General features: G+C 42.8%; 1 protein-coding gene across 1 annotated transcript; it reads left to right on the forward strand.

The window, feature by feature from the left end:
- Window positions 1-1,178: 1,178 nt before the first annotated feature.
- On the forward strand, window positions 1,179-17,641 carry slc7a10b (solute carrier family 7 member 10b). The gene is made up of 11 exons (XM_010883226.3): window positions 1,179-1,459; window positions 3,222-3,426; window positions 3,615-3,766; window positions 8,019-8,144; window positions 10,277-10,430; window positions 10,902-11,025; window positions 11,608-11,711; window positions 11,811-11,907; window positions 15,748-15,897; window positions 16,019-16,196; window positions 16,718-17,641. Exons 1-11 carry the CDS (start codon window positions 1,288-1,290, stop codon window positions 16,840-16,842), a joined length of 1,587 nt encoding a protein of 528 aa, XP_010881528.1. The 5' UTR covers window positions 1,179-1,287; the 3' UTR covers window positions 16,843-17,641.
- Window positions 17,642-18,039: the final 398 nt, after the last annotated feature.

Raw genomic sequence — 18,039 nt, forward strand, 5'->3', positions numbered from 1 at the left:
ACAAGAAACAAAACCAGAGAATGATCAGAGGTCTGATGCAATATTGTGGCCATGCATAGACAATCTAAAGGCTGCAAGTTCATCGCCAGAGACTGTTTCGTCCACATGTGATGTTATCGAGACGTGTAGCCAACCTCCGTGGACGTGGTTGCAGGAGAACGTGAGGGAAGATTGCAGCAAAGGATTATTTGAATGTTGGCGAAAGCACCTCAACTTCCATACAGGTTCAAGCTGACCTTCATACAAGTATAGTAGTTTCAATTTGCACCATACACTGCCAACTTGGCGAAAGGGGGTTTGGTATGGTGAGAGACCTGCTGAGAGAGAGAGAGATGTGAGAAAGCCTGACTGGAAGTTGGCAAAACATGCCATGCCATAACCTTGGGACAATCTCCTGTGGACAGATGTGACCAAATTAGAACTTTTTGGTTAAGCACACCATCTGTATGTTTACAGAAAACTAATTAAAGCCTTGAAAGATACCTTCCCCAAAGTCAATCATGGAGGAGGTTCAGTGATGTTTTGGGGTTTCTTTGCTGACTCTGGCACCGAGTGACTTGAGCATGCGCATGGCATCAGAAAATCAGGACAATGCCAAGGCATTTCAGTGTACAATGTAGAATAATTATCTCAAACACTTTAAAAGTCTCAGTGGTTCATGACAAACTTATGGACTCTTCTGAAGTGGATCCAAAACCAACTGCAAATCTGTAGAGTGAAAAAAAAAACAGTTGGGAGGCACCCTTCTAATCTGTATGACTGTAACCCTAAGCGATGTGCACATTTATTACAGATAAATGGCTTAAAAATCATTCACAGTTGTTCACAGTAGATTCTTTTTAAATTATTATCTGAAAGCAAATTTACATACTGTTTTCTGTAAATTAGGAAAGAGTAGGTTCTGAACATTGGTACATGTTGTAGACTGCACGGCGTGTAGACCTCCACTAACCACAAGTTGTGTTCAAGATGGGAGGCAAATAGCTGAGAGTACACCAAACTGATGCATGCAAAGCTCACCTAATAAGCAAACGAATCTGCAATGGTCGGTATTGAAACCAAAAATGGGGTAAAATTGTGGACGTAACTTCAAAGTTTGAGGTCATCTCTGAGTGAAGTTCCTTGATTGTACAAAAAGTCCAGCGACGCTCAAGTAGTTGATGGCACGAGAGTTGGGGTAGTTAGCATTCTACCCTGGACAGCGGCAGATTGTTGCGCATGCGCACCCTATTCATTGTGCATCAATACTGTGTGTGAGTTCGAGAGGGATTCGAGAAAGCCTTTGATATGGTTGCAGACATGGATGGAGAAAATCGGAAAAGAAGTATCTGCTCACGGCAAGAGCCGCTGGCTGCACAGAAGATCGTGAAAGATGGGAACAACAAGCGTGACGAAATCCCTGATAGAGTGACTCTCAAAAAAGAAATAGGACTTTTAAGCGCCTGTACAATAATCATAGGTAAGTTTGGTAAACGTATTGCATTTAAGAATCTGTTCTAAACTGGCGGTGTTTGTTCATTGCTGTTTTCTAATGCGCGTCTTACCCTGTAACTTTTATGTAAGTTTGCTGTTTAGAACATTTGCCCTTGCTGAATAGAAACAATTGATGTTGTAATGGTGGATTATTAAAGGCTTGATGTTGTTGTATAATTTTCTGAAGTTAAAATAGGCCCATCTGTATCTCCAAACCAGGTCCTTTTAGAGACATTGCGCGACTGCATGACAAGGATGTGCATTAAATGTCTACCTCTATGCTTACGTGGCCAAAATATATTAAAGTCAAGTAGCACATTGGTTGTCAAGCAGAGGCAAATTGTCTGCTGAAGCAGAAGAAATGCCAGAGACCGTTTAATTAATTTATCCTTCTTGATGAAGGGTGCAAAAGAAGATATAGGCCCACATTTCACCTACGGTTGGATAGATGTCACCACTATACCGTCTGTTCATCATGGGTTACACCTTTAGGTGGTTGTCAGACTGCTGATAAATATATTGAAGCTTTCCACATGCTCTGTTACAGTTTGTTTCCAGATAAAAAAAAAAATGACAGTGAATGTTCCTACATGTATAAATGCAGTAGTGCCCTGAGGTATTATTTTGCTGTATTGTATTCGCTCAAGTGCTTTTTGCATATAATTGTAGTATACTGTATTATGTATTTACGGTAGTTTTATAAGACATTTCTTGTGTCCTATAGTAATTACAATCGTTTTTTTGTACCATAATCTTTTGTTTTATTTTGTTTTGTTATCTTGTTTGCGCTTCCTCTGTGAGTTAACATATTGGACAATCACTTTAAGAGCTAATTATCTACCACGTGTTAATGGTAGGACTGGCTTCTAATAACTGTAGGTTCAGATTTGCTTAAACTTTACTTTCTGTAAGAAATTGTCTATACTTGACTTACATTCTCTAGGGTAATAGAAATCAAATTCATGGTATGGTGGTAGTGCTTATATATATTAAATAGTTCAATATGAATCTAGTGTGTGTTATAGTATTATACAGTAAATGACAAAACTACATAGTGCATTGGCTTATTCTTGGTAATTATACTATGCCATTTCTACTGACAGTGATGTTTTTTCTATGGCACTGACTCATAGCCAGCCCTGACCTGCTCTTGGATTGTCATTAGTTACATTATTGCTACTTTATTGCTGTGTTTCTTTTTAGCAAGACCACTCCTGGACTAAAACCTCTAAAACAAGAGAAAAAAGTGAAAGGTCCATTTGACTCAGGCTCCTGCCTCCTGGAAGGTCTGTTCCACATCCACCACAGAATGCTGATGCTCTGTTGTGTGTGTGTGGAAGAGTGACAGAGTACAGACCACCAACTGTGATTGGACAAGTTGAGCAATCCAGACCAGGAAGCCGGTGCTGGCATTTACCCTGTTGTTTCTCTAACGATACTGTACAGCTGGCTCCCAGTCTTAGCACTACTTGCTTTGGCACAACCCAAAATAAAAGCTGGTGTGGGGGACAGTATAGAAATCATGCAGACTATGAGTGGAATTAAATTCTCATTTGGATCAGTTTGACAGCTAAGGCTAAATCATGTATGTCCAGTTATGTAACCGAGGTCTGTACCGCTTGACAGCCTATTCCTGTTACCCTGAGTGCTCTACCCTGGAGGACTTTATAAGCGTAATATTATTTTCGGGAGTATTTTCATTGCTTTGAAAAGGTGCTTAATTGTAATACCTTTTTCCCTCTCCACAGGTAACATAATTGGTTCTGGAATCTTCATCTCACCTAAGGGGGTTCTAGAGCACTCGGGTTCTGTGGGTCTAGCATTGATCGTGTGGGTACTAGGGGGATGCATAGCTGCCCTGGGTTCACTCTGTTATGCTGAGCTGGGGGTCACCATACCCAAGTCGGGGGGGGACTATTCCTATGTCACAGAAATATTTGGAGGCCTGGTTGGGTAGGTACCTCTGTGTTCTTGACCTATACAATTTTGAGAAAATGTTGATTGATGCAAACTATGTGTACTTAGAAACCCTGAATGACTTTTTTCTCAGAGATAGTAAAAATATTTAATTTTGAAGTCACAAACCTGTAGAAAGGTTGAGAAAATAATGCAGATTGGGCTATTTCTCTATCCCTGCCCAGGTTTCTTCTCCTATGGAGTGCGGTGCTGATCATGTACCCCACCACCCTGGCCGTCATCGCCCTCACCTTCTCCAACTATGTGCTGCAACCTGTCTTTCCCGACTGTCTCCCTCCCTACATGGCCACACGTCTGCTGTCAACAGTCTGCCTGTGTGAGTACCCCGTCGTGTGCGCGTGTGTGTGATCCACAACTATGTGTAAGTGTTGGGTAGCTGAAGTCCCCACAATGATCAGAAAACCTAAATTATGATTGTCAAGTCCCCACTAGGGATAATGCGATTGCCAACTCGGTGGTTAGGTTTAGGGAAAATGTACAATTGAGTATAGTGTTAGATTTGGGATTATTGTGCTGGAGTCTATTGTAGCTGTCTAAACGGCGGACTTGGCACCACAAGTCCCCTGGCATAGTCCCAGCTTGAGAGAATTAGAGACCCGGCTCGACCGACCGACCGTCCGTGCACTGCCCTGTCCGTGCACTGCCCTGTCCGTGCACTGCCCTGTCCGTGCACATCCCTTTCTAATTCTGTGTACCTGTCTCTCTAGTCTGTCCTTCGTAATGTCCTGTAAATAAAAAAATATAATATATACACTACTGTTCAAAAGTTTTGGGTCAGTTCGAAATGTCCTAATTTTCAAAAGAAAAGCAAATTTGTTGTCCATTTAAATAACATCATATTGACACAGTGTAGCCACGGTTAATGTTGTAAATGGAAACGGATGATTTCTGATGGAATGTCAACATGGGCGTACAAAGGCCCATTATCAGCAACCATCAACCCTGTGTTACAATGGCACGTTGTGTCTGCTAATCCAAGTGTGTCATTTTGAAAGGCTATGTGATCATTAGAGAACCCTTTTGCAATTTTTCCAAACTAGTTCTTACCAGAATAGAGGAGTGGGAGGCCCCAGTGCCCAACTGAGCAAGAGGACAAAAACATTAGTGTTTAGTTTGAGATACAGACGCGCCTCACAGGTCCTCAACTGGTAGCTTTATTTAAATAGTACCCACAAAACACCAGTCTAAACGTCAACAGCGAGGAGGCAACTCCAGGATGCTGGCTTTCTAGGCAGAGTTGCAAAGAAAAAGCTATATCACATACTGGCAAATAAAAGATTAAGATTGGCAAAAGAGCATGGACATGGACTGAAGAGGACTGGAAAAAAGTGTTATGTACAGATGAATCTATGTTTGAGGTCTTCAGATCACAAAGAAGAACATTTGTGAGACGCAGACCGAATGAAAAGATGCTGATGGAGTACTTGACAACATCTGTCAAGCATGGTAGAGGCAATGTGATAGTCTGGGAGTGGTTTGGTGCTGAAGTGGGAGATTTGTACAGGGTAAAAGGGATCTTGCAGAAGGAAGGCTATCACTCCATTTTGAAACGCCATGCCATACCCTGTGGACGGCGCTTGTTTGGAGCCAATTTCCTCCTTCAACAGGAAAATGACCCAAAGCACAGCTCCAACTATGTAATAACTATTTAGGGAAGAAGCAGTCAGCTGGCATTCTGTCTGTAATGGAGTGGCCAGCACAGTCACCGGATCTCAACCCTATTGAGCTTTTGTGGGAGCAGCTTGACCATATGGTACATAAGAAATGCCCATCAAGCCAATTCAACTTGAGCGAGGTGCTTTAGGAAGTATCAGGTGAAATCTCTTCAGATTACCAATTGACAACTAGAATGCCAAAGGACTGCAAGGCTGTAATTGCTGCAAATGGAGAAAAGCGAAGTTTGAAGGACACAGTTATTATTTGAATTAAAAATAATTATTTCTAACCTTGGCAATAACTTTATTTCGTATTCATTTTGCTATATTTCCTATTCAACCTCATTTCATGTATGTTTTCATGGAAAACAAGGACATGTCTAAGTGACCCCAAACACGAATGGTGTGTAAATTTTATACACACAGATAGATAGAAAAAAATGAATTGAAGTTACTTTTAGGTTCACATATTACTGGTTATGTTTATTTAGGCGTTAGCTAACTCATTGAGGTTAGGGTAAGGGTTTGTCAGGACAATGATTTCTGGGTTGTCTCCGGTCCCCACAAGGATAGAAAGGCAAATGTGTGTGCTTGTCTGTGTATACATGTTGAATGTTTTAAGGGTATTTTATTTAGTGCAACAGAGTAAAATATTTCTTGCGTAGCTTTTTGCTTTTAAGCCTTTTAAAACGTTCAGTTTCAGACGGTAATGACATGGTGTCAAAAAATAAATGCATGAAGAAATCGGATGAAGTAGTGAGTAGTAAAGTTAGAAAGAAAAAGAACAGAATAAAATCATCCCATTGGACAAACGTGGAATGAAATGATTGTCATACATACAATGTCTTCCGAATGTACAGCGCCCTTCTCCTTTGGTAAAAATGAGCAGAAGGCTGGTTATTAGCTTGACCTTACATTGACAATATGAAAGATGTCTACCCTTTAATTTAGTTCAAATTAGTCAAAAAAAACAACTCATTCTTAAACAAGAAATACACATTTTTCTCATAAACATGTTTGTCATGGCCCCAAGAATTTCTTATGAACCAAATCTAATAGAAGTACTTTCCCATTGATATGTTTTCTCAGGGTTCATCTGAGTCATTAGAAACCTTTAAGTGGTCTTGCTTGACTTCCTGTTTCACTGGAGCATAAGTATGAGGTACTATACTGTACATGCCAAACGCCATAATTCATATTTCAACATGGGGATGGTTAAAGAACACCCATGAAATGAGATTGTGGCAAAAATATATTTTTTACCACCTCAAACACCAGAGGTGGGTTTGTAGTAAGAATACCAAAACAAAACTCACTGAAGTACAGTGGTGGATCTGTGATGTTGTGGGGCTGCTTTGCTTCCAAAGGCCCTGGGAACCTTGTTAGGATACATAGCGTCATGGATTCTGCATGGGTAAATGGTTTCTGTTGCTTGCTATATGTTCTCCCATCTCATCAAACATTATAGGAACTTCTTCGGTGCTGTTATCATGGCAAGGGGAATATGCACAAAGCATTAAATACAGGGAGACAATTATCATGATTTGAAAAGAATATAGCGTTTTTGATTAAGAAAAATGTATTTAAAGAAAAAAAATCTATCTCAGTCAAGGGTTTGATAAGCTGATACCCAACAATGGCATTTTGTCACAGTCTTTTCGTACTTATAGATTATTGTGGAGGGCACTGTGTGTACTTTTCTGTACACAGAGTGCCAAAATGTTTTACAACGACGCTAACCGTAACTCTAAAAAAATAGATTTTAATGGCGTTGTGGCAACAGGTTTTGTGAACCTGAACGAAACATGGACTTCATTTCAATGTCAATTACAGAGTCTACCACTGGCTGATGTTAAGAGACTATTCGGTTGCCTGGGTATTTTTACTGGGTTGCAACCCAAACTCTTTTGCCAAAGTGGACATAATAGATTTACATGCACTTTTCCTGTGAGGACCTGCAATGTACCCCGCTGAAACCCATCAAGTAGAGAAAACGCGAACAAATGTACCTTGAGTGAGTCATGGAACAGCCAACAGGTCAACAGCCAACAAGTCAACAGTGCTGTGGCCCATAGCTGTGTGATCGCTGCTTTTAGGGGACATTATTCACACTTGTATTGGAAGCCGACTGTCTGAAGAAAACGTGAGCTCAGCGGCTTCAGGGACCCGCCTGCATGTCTTCTCCGGGTTTTGTTCTGTTTCATCGGAAGCGGTTTGTTTTGGGGGCATTGACAGCTCCTCTTTGTGTTTGAGAGCAAGGCCACCATGAGAGAGCGAGGCAAGCCAATGACAGTGATGGATGAGCTGAAACAATCCTGCCCACCCCTTTGACTTACCGTTTCCCACATTCCGGCCTCCATGGCGTCTGCCAGGACGCTGCCGCCCCACCAACACCATGTGCCCAGACGTGAGCCCAGTAGTGGAAGAGAACATGCTACATTACACCCCACAGCTTGGCCGACGCCCCTAATGCCACATTACACCCCACAGCTTGGCCGACGCCCCTAATGCCACATTACACCCCACAGCTTGGCCGACGCCCCTAATGCCACATTACAACTGGGCAAGAGATCCACTATGTGAGGGCAAACGTCTGACAAATAATAGTACACAATGACCTGGTAAAGCTAACATATTCTGTACCTGGGTTTAAACAGTATTTTGTAGTTTCACTTAAATGCTTGCCTAAAAGCAGGGGTTCCCGAAATTGTTTCACATAGGCACCCCTTCCATGACAGTGATATGACCTTGAAACATTAGTTGATCTGGACAATTGTAACAAGTTCTAAATAGCCCTCTTAGGTCTGACAAGATGAACACTAACGATGATACCTTGTTCATTGTCAACGTTGGCGTCTCCCTCATTCAGGTAGCTAAGTAAACGTGTGCGTGTGTGCGTGGATGTGTCTTCAGTGTTCCTGACCTGGGTGAACTGCTCCAGTGTGCGCCTGGCCACCAGGATCCAGGATGTCTTCACGGTGGGAAAGCTGGCTGCCCTGGGTCTCATCATAGTTGTTGGCCTAGTGCAGATCTGCAAGGGTGAGAGATCCACAGGCTTTGGAACCGTTTTGTTCATTAGAACGGTCGTGTTCATTGGTACAGTGTTTCCCAACTGCGGTCCTCAAGTACCCCCGACGGTACACATTTTCATTGTAGCCCGGGCCAAGCACAGTTGATTCAACTTGTCAACTAATTATCAGACTCTCATTGAGTTGAACTGGGTGTGTTTGTCCAGGGCTACAACAAAAACGTGCGCTGTTGGGGGTCCTCGAGGGCCGGAGTTGGGAACCACTGCACAAGTACACACTGTAACGAGACATTTTGCAAATGAAAACTAGAACAAGGGTAATTTATACAGGAAGTTCAAACAGTAACTCCCCGCTATTGACTGCGTTCTGTTGGTTTTTGTGCCTGCTCAGCACAATCCACTTTTCCAAAGGTCAACAGCTCCTTCAACATACAAACCCGATTCCAAAAAGGTTGGGACACTGTACAAATTGGGAGAGAAAAAAGGAATGGAATAATTTACAAATCTCATAAATGTATATTTAATTCACAATAGAATATAGATAACATATCGAATGTTGAAAGGGAGACATTTTGTAATGTCATGCCAAATATTGGCTTGTTTTGGACTTCATGAGAGCTACACGTTCCAAAAAAGTTGGGACAGGTAGCAATAAGAGGCCGGAAAAGTTAAATGTACATATAAGGAACAGCTGGAGGACCAATTTGCAACTTATTATGTCAATTGGCAACATGATTGGGTATAAAAAGAGCCTCTCAGAGTGGCAGTGTCTCTCACAAGTCAAGATGGGCAGAGGATCACCAATTCCCCCAATGCTGCGGCAAAAAATAGTGGAGCAATATCAGAAAGGAGTTCCTCAGAGAAAAAATGCAAAGAGTTTGAAGTTATCATCATCTACAGTGCATAATATCATCCAAAGATTCAGAGAATCTGGAACAATCTCTGTGCGTAAGGGTCAAGGCCGGAAAACCATACTGAATGCCTGTGATCTTCGGGCCCTCAGACGGCACTGCATCACATACAGGAATGATACTGTAATGGAAATCACAACATGTGCTCAGGAATACTTCCAGAAAACATTGTCGGTGAACACAATCCACTGTGCCATTCGCCGTTGCCGGCTAAAACTCTATAGGTCAAAAAAGAAGCTGTATCTAAACAGGATCCAGAAGCGCAGGTGTTTTCTCTGGGCAAAGGATTATTTAAAATGGACTGTGGCAAAGTGGAAAAGTGTTCTATGGTCAGACATAAAAATTCATTTTGGAAAACTGGGACGCCATGTCATCCGGACTAAAGAGGACAAGGACAACCCAAGTTGTTATCAGCGCTCAGTTCAGAAGCCTGCATCTCTGATGGTATGGGGTTGCATGAGTGCGTGTGGCATGGGCAGCCTACACATCTGGAAAGGCACCATCAATGCTGACAGTTATATCCAAGTTCTAGAACAACATATGCTCCCATCCAGACGTAGTCTCTTTCAGGGAAGACCTTGCATTTTCCAACATGACAATGCCAGACCACATACTGCATCAATTACAATGTCATGGCTGCATAGAAGAAGGATACGGGTACTGAAATGGCCAGCCTGCAGTCCAGATCTTTCACCCATAGAAAACATTTGGCGCATCATAAAGAGGAAGGTGCGACAAAGAAGACCTAAGACAGTTGAGCAATTAGAAGCCTGTATTAGACAAGAATGGGACAAAATTCCTATTCATAAACTTGAGCGACTTGTCTCCTGACGTTTGCAGTCTGTTATAAAAAGAAGAGGGGATGCCACACAATGGTAAACATGGCCTTGTCCCAACTTTTTTGAGATGTGTTGATGCCATGAAATTTAAAATCAACTTATATTTCCCTTAAAGTGATACATTTTCTCAGTTTAAACATTTGATATGTCATCTATGTTGTATTCTGAATAAGATATTGAAATTTGAAACTTCCACATCATTGCATTCTGGTTTTATTCACAATTGTACAATTTCCCAACTTTTTTGGAATCGGATTTGTATTTATCACAGATGTGTATAGTTTATACAGGTAAAATAGAGCCTGTGACCGTGATGTTTGTTGATGATCCGAGGCTATTTGCGGTTTTCATTAAACATCTGCCTAGACAGTAAAAGTGAGTTTATATCTCCAGGCAACTATGAGGGCCTGACGCCTCAGGTGGCCTTTGAGTTCAGCAGAACGCCGTCGGTCGGACAGGTCGCTCTGGCTTTCCTCCAGGCCTCTTTCGCCTTCAGTGGATGGAACTTCCTGAACTACGTCACAGAGGAAGTGGTTGAGCCGCGACGGTGAGGTTCTGGTTAATCAAACGTTCCTTCTCTTGCATTCTATTCTGTTTGCATTCATCCAGGCACTGCTGTGTTTATATCCAATCAGGCTTTGAATGCATGAAACCAATCGTTGTGGAGTAATGAACAGTTGAATGTTGTGATCTTGTGTGGTATATTTATGAAGATATTGACAATGAATTAATTAACGGTACTGTATATTTCTGTACGCATTCTATAATGCGTTCGTTTTGGTTATGCACTATAGGACGTACATTGTATATAAGCTGCCTTGATTCCCTAACAATGCATGAGTTATGAGACTTTTGCATGGTGTTCGTACCATGCGAATGACTTCATTCGTAGTTTGTGTATCGCGTGAATGACCTCGTACGCAGAGTGGGTGTCCTGTGGATGACCTCATCAGTAGTTTGTGTACGGCGTGGATGACGTCATCAGTAGTTTTTTGTGAAGTGTTGATTACCTCATCAGGAACCTACCTCGTGCCATTTACATCTCCATCCCATTGGTGACCTTTGTGTACACGCTCACCAACATCGCCTACTTCTCCGCCATGTCGCCCGAGGAGCTGCTCTCATCCAACGCTGTGGCCGTTGTGAGTAACGCTGTTGGCTTTGCAAAAAACAAAAAAGCCTGGCTTACCGAATGTAATAGTGTAGCCGTCACTTTATTCATTGATACAAAGCATGTCCACATGTATGTGTTTCCTGACAGCTACAGCTCCATTACTGCTCTGTTGTTTGGGGGGAAATACTTCAGTATGAGTCTTCTCAGATTCAGGTTGTTTCTGGGACGTTGCAATCATGGTTGTCTACAAAACAAAGTAATCAGTGATGGGACTGTTTCTGGCCAGTCAGAGTATAAACGATAAGGACAACTATTCAAATAGTTGATTTAAATGTCTGTTATGGCTGTGGGCCAGCCTGTGGGTTTCTGGGTCCAATCACAATGTATTTGCTTAGCAGAAATCATCAGACGGACTAAAAAACGGATTAACCGTAGAGAATAGATGATTGTAGTCATGGCGTTTTGAATAAGCAATAAGCTTGGGTAGCAGAGTATATAGAGATGTCCTTTAATTATTTACTGAAACAATAATGGCCTTGAATCTAGACAGAGGGTGAATGTGCATGAGAGGAATGTGTATCCTGATCTAGTCCCTTATTCTCTGCTGCAGACGTTTGGAGAGAAGCTCCTGGGAATGTTCTCCGTCATCATGCCCATCTCTGTGGCGTTGTCCACATTCGGAGGAATCAACGGCTACCTGTTCACATCCTCAAGGTGATGGGGACTCAACAATGGGGAAAAAGGTGTCTCTATCCACTATCCACCATCTAGTGTACTTGAATCTATAAGTCCTGTATGTTTTTATGTGTCTAGATTGTGTTTCTCTGGAGCCAGAGAGGGACATCTACCTAGCCTGCTGGCAATGATCCATTTTAAGAATTGTACCCCCATCCCAGCTCTCCTGTGCTGCGTAAGACATCACTACTATTCTATTCTTTTTGGCATTTCTGGACCATATTATTCTATACGTAAACACTCTGTGGTCAACTGAATGCACACTCTCCCATGTGTCTCTTCCCATCTCTCTCTTTCTCGTTCCCTCTATCATTTCTCTCTTTCCTTGTCTCTCTATCCCTCTCCCATGTCTCTTCCCTTCTCTCTCACACTCTCTCTTTCTCCCTCCCATGTCTCTCTTCCCTTCTCTCTCTCTCTCTCTCTCTCTCACTCTCTCTTTCCCTCTCCCATGTCTCTCTTACCTTCTCTCTCTCTCTCTTTCTCCCTCCCATGTCTCTTCCCTTCTCTCTCACTCTCTCTTTCCCTCTCCCATGTCTCTCTTACCTTCTCTCTCTTTCTCTTTCTGTCTCCCATGTCTCTTCCCTTCTCTCTCACACTCTCTCTCTTTCTCCCTCCCATGTCTCTCTTACCTTCTCTCTCTTTCTCTTTCCCTCTCCCATGTCTCTCTTACCTTCTCTCTCTTTCTCTTTCCGTCTCCCATGTCTCCTTTTCTTCCCTTTTCCCTTGTCTCTGGCCTTCTCTCTCTCTCTCTCTCTCTCTCACTCTCTCTTTCCGTCTCCCATGTCTCCTTTTCTTCCCTTTTCCCTTGTCTCTTACCTTCTCTCTCTTTCTCTTTCCGTCTCCCATGTCTCCTTTTCTTCCCTTTTCCCTTGTCTCTGGCCTTCTCTCTCTTTCTCTTTCCCTCTCCCATGTCTCTCTTACCTTCTCTCTCTTTCTCTTTCCGTCTCCCATGTCTCCTTTTCTTCCCTTTTCCCTTGTCTCTTACCTTCTCTCTCTTTCTCTTTCCGTCTCCCATGTCTCCTTTTCTTCCCTTTTCCCTTGTCTCTGGCCTTCTCTCTCTTTCTCTTTCCGTCTCCCATGTCTCCTTTTCTTCCCTTTTCCCTTGTCTCTGGCCTTCTCTCTCTTTCTCTTTCCCTCTCCCATGTCTCTCTTACCTTCTCTCTCTTTCTCTTTCCGTCTCCCATGTCTCCTTTTCTTCCCTTTTCCCTTGTCTCTGGCCTTCTCTCTCTCTCTCTCTCTCTCTCACTCTCTCTTTCCGTCTCCCATGTCTCCTTTTCTTCCCTTTTCCCTTGTCTCTTACCTTCTCTCTCTTTCTCTTTCCGTCTCCCATGTCTCCTTTTCTTCCCTTTTCCCTTGTCTCTGGCCTTCTCTCTCTTTCTCTTTCCCTCTCCCATGTCTCTCTTACCTTCTCTCTCTTTCTCTTTCCGTCTCCCATGTCTCCTTTTCTTCCCTTTTCCCTTGTCTCTTACCTTCTCTCTCTTTCTCTTTCCGTCTCCCATGTCTCCTTTTCTTCCCTTTTCCCTTGTCTCTGGCCTTCTCTCTCTTTCTCTTTCCGTCTCCCATGTCTCCTTTTCTTCCCTTTTCCCTTGTCTCTGGCCTTCTCTCTCTTTCTCTTTCCCTCTCCCATGTCTCTCTTACCTTCTCTCTCTTTCTCTTTCCGTCTCCCATGTCTCCTTTTCTTCCCTTTTCCCTTGTCTCTGGCCTTCTCTCTCTCTCTCTCTCTCTCTCACTCTCTCTTTCCGTCTCCCATGTCTCCTTTTCTTCCCTTTTCCCTTGTCTCTTACCTTCTCTCTCTTTCTCTTTCCGTCTCCCATGTCTCCTTTTCTTCCCTTTTCCCTTGTCTCTGGCCTTCTCTCTCTTTCTCTTTCCCTCTCCCATGTCTCTCTTACCTTCTCTCTCTTTCTCTTTCCGTCTCCCATGTCTCCTTTTCTTCCCTTTTCCCTTGTCTCTTACCTTCTCTCTCTTTCTCTTTCCGTCTCCCATGTCTCCTTTTCTTCCCTTTTCCCTTGTCTCTGGCCTTCTCTCTCTTTCTCTTTCCGTCTCCCATGTCTCCTTTTCTTCCCTTTTCCCTTGTCTCTTACCTTCTCTCTCTTTCTCTTTCCGTCTCCCATGTCTCTCTTACCTTCTCTCTCTTTCTCTTTCCGTCTCCCATGTCTCCTTTTCTTCCCTTTTCCCTTGTCTCTTACCTTCTCTCTCTTTCTCTTTCCGTCTCCCATGTCTCCTTTTCTTCCCTTTTCCCTTGTCTCTGGCCTTCTCTCTCTTTCTCTTTCCGTCTCCCATGTCTCCTTTTCTTCCCTTTTCCCTTGTCTCTGGCCTTCTCTCTCTTTCTCTTTCCCTCTCCCATGTCTCTCTTACCTTCTCTCTCTTTCTCTTTCCGTCTCCCATGTCTCCTTTTCTTCCCTTTTCCCTTGTCTCTGGCCTTCTCTCTCTTTCTCTTTCCGTCTCCCATGTCTCCTTTTCTTCCCTCTCCCATGTCTCTCTTACCTTCTCTCTCTTTCTCTTTCCGTCTCCCATGTCTCCTTTTCTTCCCTCTCCCATGTCTCTCTTACCTTCTCTCTCTTTCTCTTTCCGTCTCCCATGTCTCCTTTTCTTCCCTTTTCCCTTGTCTCTTACCTTCTCTCTCTTTCTCTTTCCGTCTCCCATGTCTCCTTTTCTTCCCTTTTCCCTTGTCTCTGGCCTTCTCTCTCTTTCTCTTTCCGTCTCCCATGTCTCCTTTTCTTCCCTTTTCCCTTGTCTCTGGCCTTCTCTCTCTTTCTCTTTCCCTCTCCCATGTCTCTCTTACCTTCTCTCTCTTTCTCTTTCCGTCTCCCATGTCTCCTTTTCTTCCCTTTTCCCTTGTCTCTTACCTTCTCTCTCTTTCTCTTTCCGTCTCCCATGTCTCCTTTTCTTCCCTTTTCCCTTGTCTCTGGCCTTCTCTCTCTTTCTCTTTCCGTCTCCCATGTCTCCTTTTCTTCCCTTTTCCCTTGTCTCTGGCCTTCTCTCTCTTTCTCTTTCCCTCTCCCATGTCTCTCTTACCTTCTCTCTCTTTCTCTTTCCGTCTCCCATGTCTCCTTTTCTTCCCTTTTCCCTTGTCTCTGGCCTTCTCTCTCTTTCTCTTTCCGTCTCCCATGTCTCCTTTTCTTCCCTCTCCCATGTCTCTCTTACCTTCTCTCTCTTTCTCTTTCCGTCTCCCATGTCTCCTTTTCTTCCCTCTCCCATGTCTCTCTTACCTTCTCTCTCTTTCTCTTTCCGTCTCCCATGTCTCCTTTTCTTCCCTTTTCCCTTGTCTCTGGCCTTCTCTCTCTTTCTCTTTCCCTCTCCCATGTCTCTCTTACCTTCTCTCTCTTTCTCTTTCCGTCTCCCATGTCTCCTTTTCTTCCCTTTTCCCTTGTCTCTGGCCTTCTCTCTCTTTCTCTTTCCGTCTCCCATGTCTCCTTTTCTTCCCTCTCCCATGTCTCTCTTACCTTCTCTCTCTTTCTCTTTCCGTCTCCCATGTCTCCTTTTCTTCCCTCTCCCATGTCTCTCTTACCTTCTCTCTCTTTCTCTTTCCGTCTCCCATGTCTCCTTTTCTTCCCTTTTCCCTTGTCTCTGGCCTTCTCTCTCTTTCTCTTTCCCTCTCCCATGTCTCTCTTACCTTCTCTCTCTTTCTCTTTCCGTCTCCCATGTCTCCTTTTCTTCCCTTTTCCCTTGTCTCTGGCCTTCTCTCTCTTTCTCTTTCCGTCTCCCATGTCTCCTTTTCTTCCCTCTCCCATGTCTCTCTTACCTTCTCTCTCTTTCTCTTTCCGTCTCCCATGTCTCCTTTTCTTCCCTCTCCCATGTCTCTCTTACCTTCTCTCTCTTTCTCTTTCCGTCTCCCATGTCTCCTTTTCTTCCCTTTTCCCTTGTCTCTGGCCTTCTCTCTCTTTCTCTTTCCGTCTCCCATGTCTCCTTTTCTTCCCTTTTCCCTTGTCTCTGGCCTTCTCTCTCTTTCTCTTTCCGTCTCCCATGTCTCCTTTTCTTCCCTTTTCCCTTGTCTCTGGCCTTCTCTCTCTTTCAGTGTACAGCCACTATAGTGATTCTGTGCATAGGAGAGACCCACAACCTGATAAACTATGTGTCCTTCATCAACTACCTCTCCTATGGAGTCACCATCGCAGGCCTGTTATATTACAGATGGAAGAAGCCCAAACTTTACAGACCAATTAAGGTATTACTGAATACGACTCCTGGTACAGGTCCTTCATGGCCACTTTCTGATATTTCTGCGGTGTGCATGTCCGTTGGATGTCAGTTCGTGCAAACAAATAAGCTGTTTTCGCCCTCACTAGGTAAACCTGCTTGTCCCTGTAAGCTACCTGCTGTTCTGGGCCCTGTTGTTGGGCTTCAGCCTGTACTCTGAGCCAGTGGTGTGTGGCGTTGGCCTGGTCATCATGCTTACTGGAGTGCCGGTCTACTTTCTAGGGGTGCACTGGAAAACAAAGCCAAAGTGTATCTACGACTTCATTGGTGAGTCCTAAAAAAAACGCATGACCCAACTTGCCAATCTGGGGCTCTCTTTGTCTGCAAAATATATGTTATACACAGTACCAGTCAGATGTTGGGACACCTACTCATTCAAGGTGTTTCTTTAGTTTTACTATTTTCCACATCTTAGCATAGTAGTGAAGACATGAACTGGTGTACAGAATGGCAGGAGTCGGCAGAGTTGTCACCAAGGCAACGGTTTGTCTACTTTGAAGAATCTGCAGTAGTCAATGTATTTTAATTTGTTTCACACTTTTCGGTTGCTACATGATTCCATATTATTATTTATTGTTATTTCATAGTTTGGATGTTTTTCCTGTTATTATACAATGTGGAAAATAGTAAAACAGTAGACATGAGTTGGTGTGTCCAAACTAGATTTTTTGACTGGTACAGTATATAACCAGTATTAAACCTTCCTTATTTAATTAGACCCAGATTTGTGGAATTTAAAATGAACCCTACTTTACTGGTCTGGTTGAGACTCTGTTGTTTTCTCACAGAATCAGCGACTTATGTGGCACAGAGACTGTGTTTCGTGGTCTTTCCCCAGTTCGACCCCATCGAGATCAGTCCAATTGAAGAATGGCCCAACAAATCATCTGACACTCTCTCTGGGAATTCTTAAACTATTTTTGTTGCCTTCAAGTCTCCTCTTTTTCTTTATGTATATTGAGTCACTATATAAGTGCAGACACAGCCCCTTCCTTTTAGTGGAGCCCCTGGTCTGATCTCTGGTCACCTGAGACTCATATCAATCAAATTCCTTACCAGCTAAGTGGAATTGCCTGCTTTTTGATGCATGGGCCACTTGTATTTTTCTTCTTATAATTTTGTACCGTGTCATCATTTAAAGTACAACAAGCTAATGCCAACAGTGTCACATTTTGACACTGACTTCATAAACCCTAAGGACCTTTTTGCGTCTTTTCTGTAACTTTTCAACACTGGCAGTATTTTGTTTGTATTGACTTGAGAATTAGAGTGTATGACCGTGCCTTACAGGGGAAAATAAGGGAACTGTTAACATTAACCTACTATGGAATTCCCTATGCTTTGTGTGTTCCTTGTTACAATGTGAAAAGCACTGTGGTCTTTCGTAAACTGCTTCTGGCCTGTTAATTTGCCACGTGACATGACTTTCTTGGATCTGAGAACATTTTCACAATGAACTGAATCTGAAAAAGAATCTGAAGATAGCCTTCAGAGCCTTTGTCTTCATTCTTTTGAAAGCTTCTTTTTAGAAACCAGCAGCCCTTAATGTATGTGTTCCGACTGTATATTACTGAACGCTAAATAGGATGTAGTTGATAATTAAAGATCATTCTATGTTTTACTTAGTTTATGTTTAACTCTTGCCATTGCCTTTGATACTACTAATGTCATGTATTAAAAATACACACAGAACTGTTATGTTCACAGCTGATTCAAAGACCCCAGCTCCAATTTGTACTATTGTTACGTGGAAGTGAAACTGCTCACAAAATGCTTGTTCCAGCACCTTGCTAATGCTTGTTTCTTAACTAAGATTGTTAATATCAAGTTTGCTAACTTATTTTTGATTCAATTGTGGGCCACATTTAAAATAAACATTATTAGGTGTGCTAGAAATCTGACAAAACACAAAAGGCTCCTGCATTTCCAGTGTTGTACTGTACTGCCATTCAATAGAGCACTTTAACCATCATGCGTTCGTCCCATGGCCTGGCCGTGTGACTTACTGTAAAAAAAGAAAAAAAAGTTATGATCTTTTTTTGATTTTATATGAACACACATTTTAAGTAGCTTATATTGATAGATTAGTTACTGCATTGTACATTGTAGA

The sequence above is a fragment of the Esox lucius genome, chromosome 19, assembly GCF_011004845.1.
Source record: "Esox lucius isolate fEsoLuc1 chromosome 19, fEsoLuc1.pri, whole genome shotgun sequence".
Classification (NCBI taxonomy): Eukaryota; Metazoa; Chordata; class Actinopteri; order Esociformes; family Esocidae; genus Esox; species Esox lucius.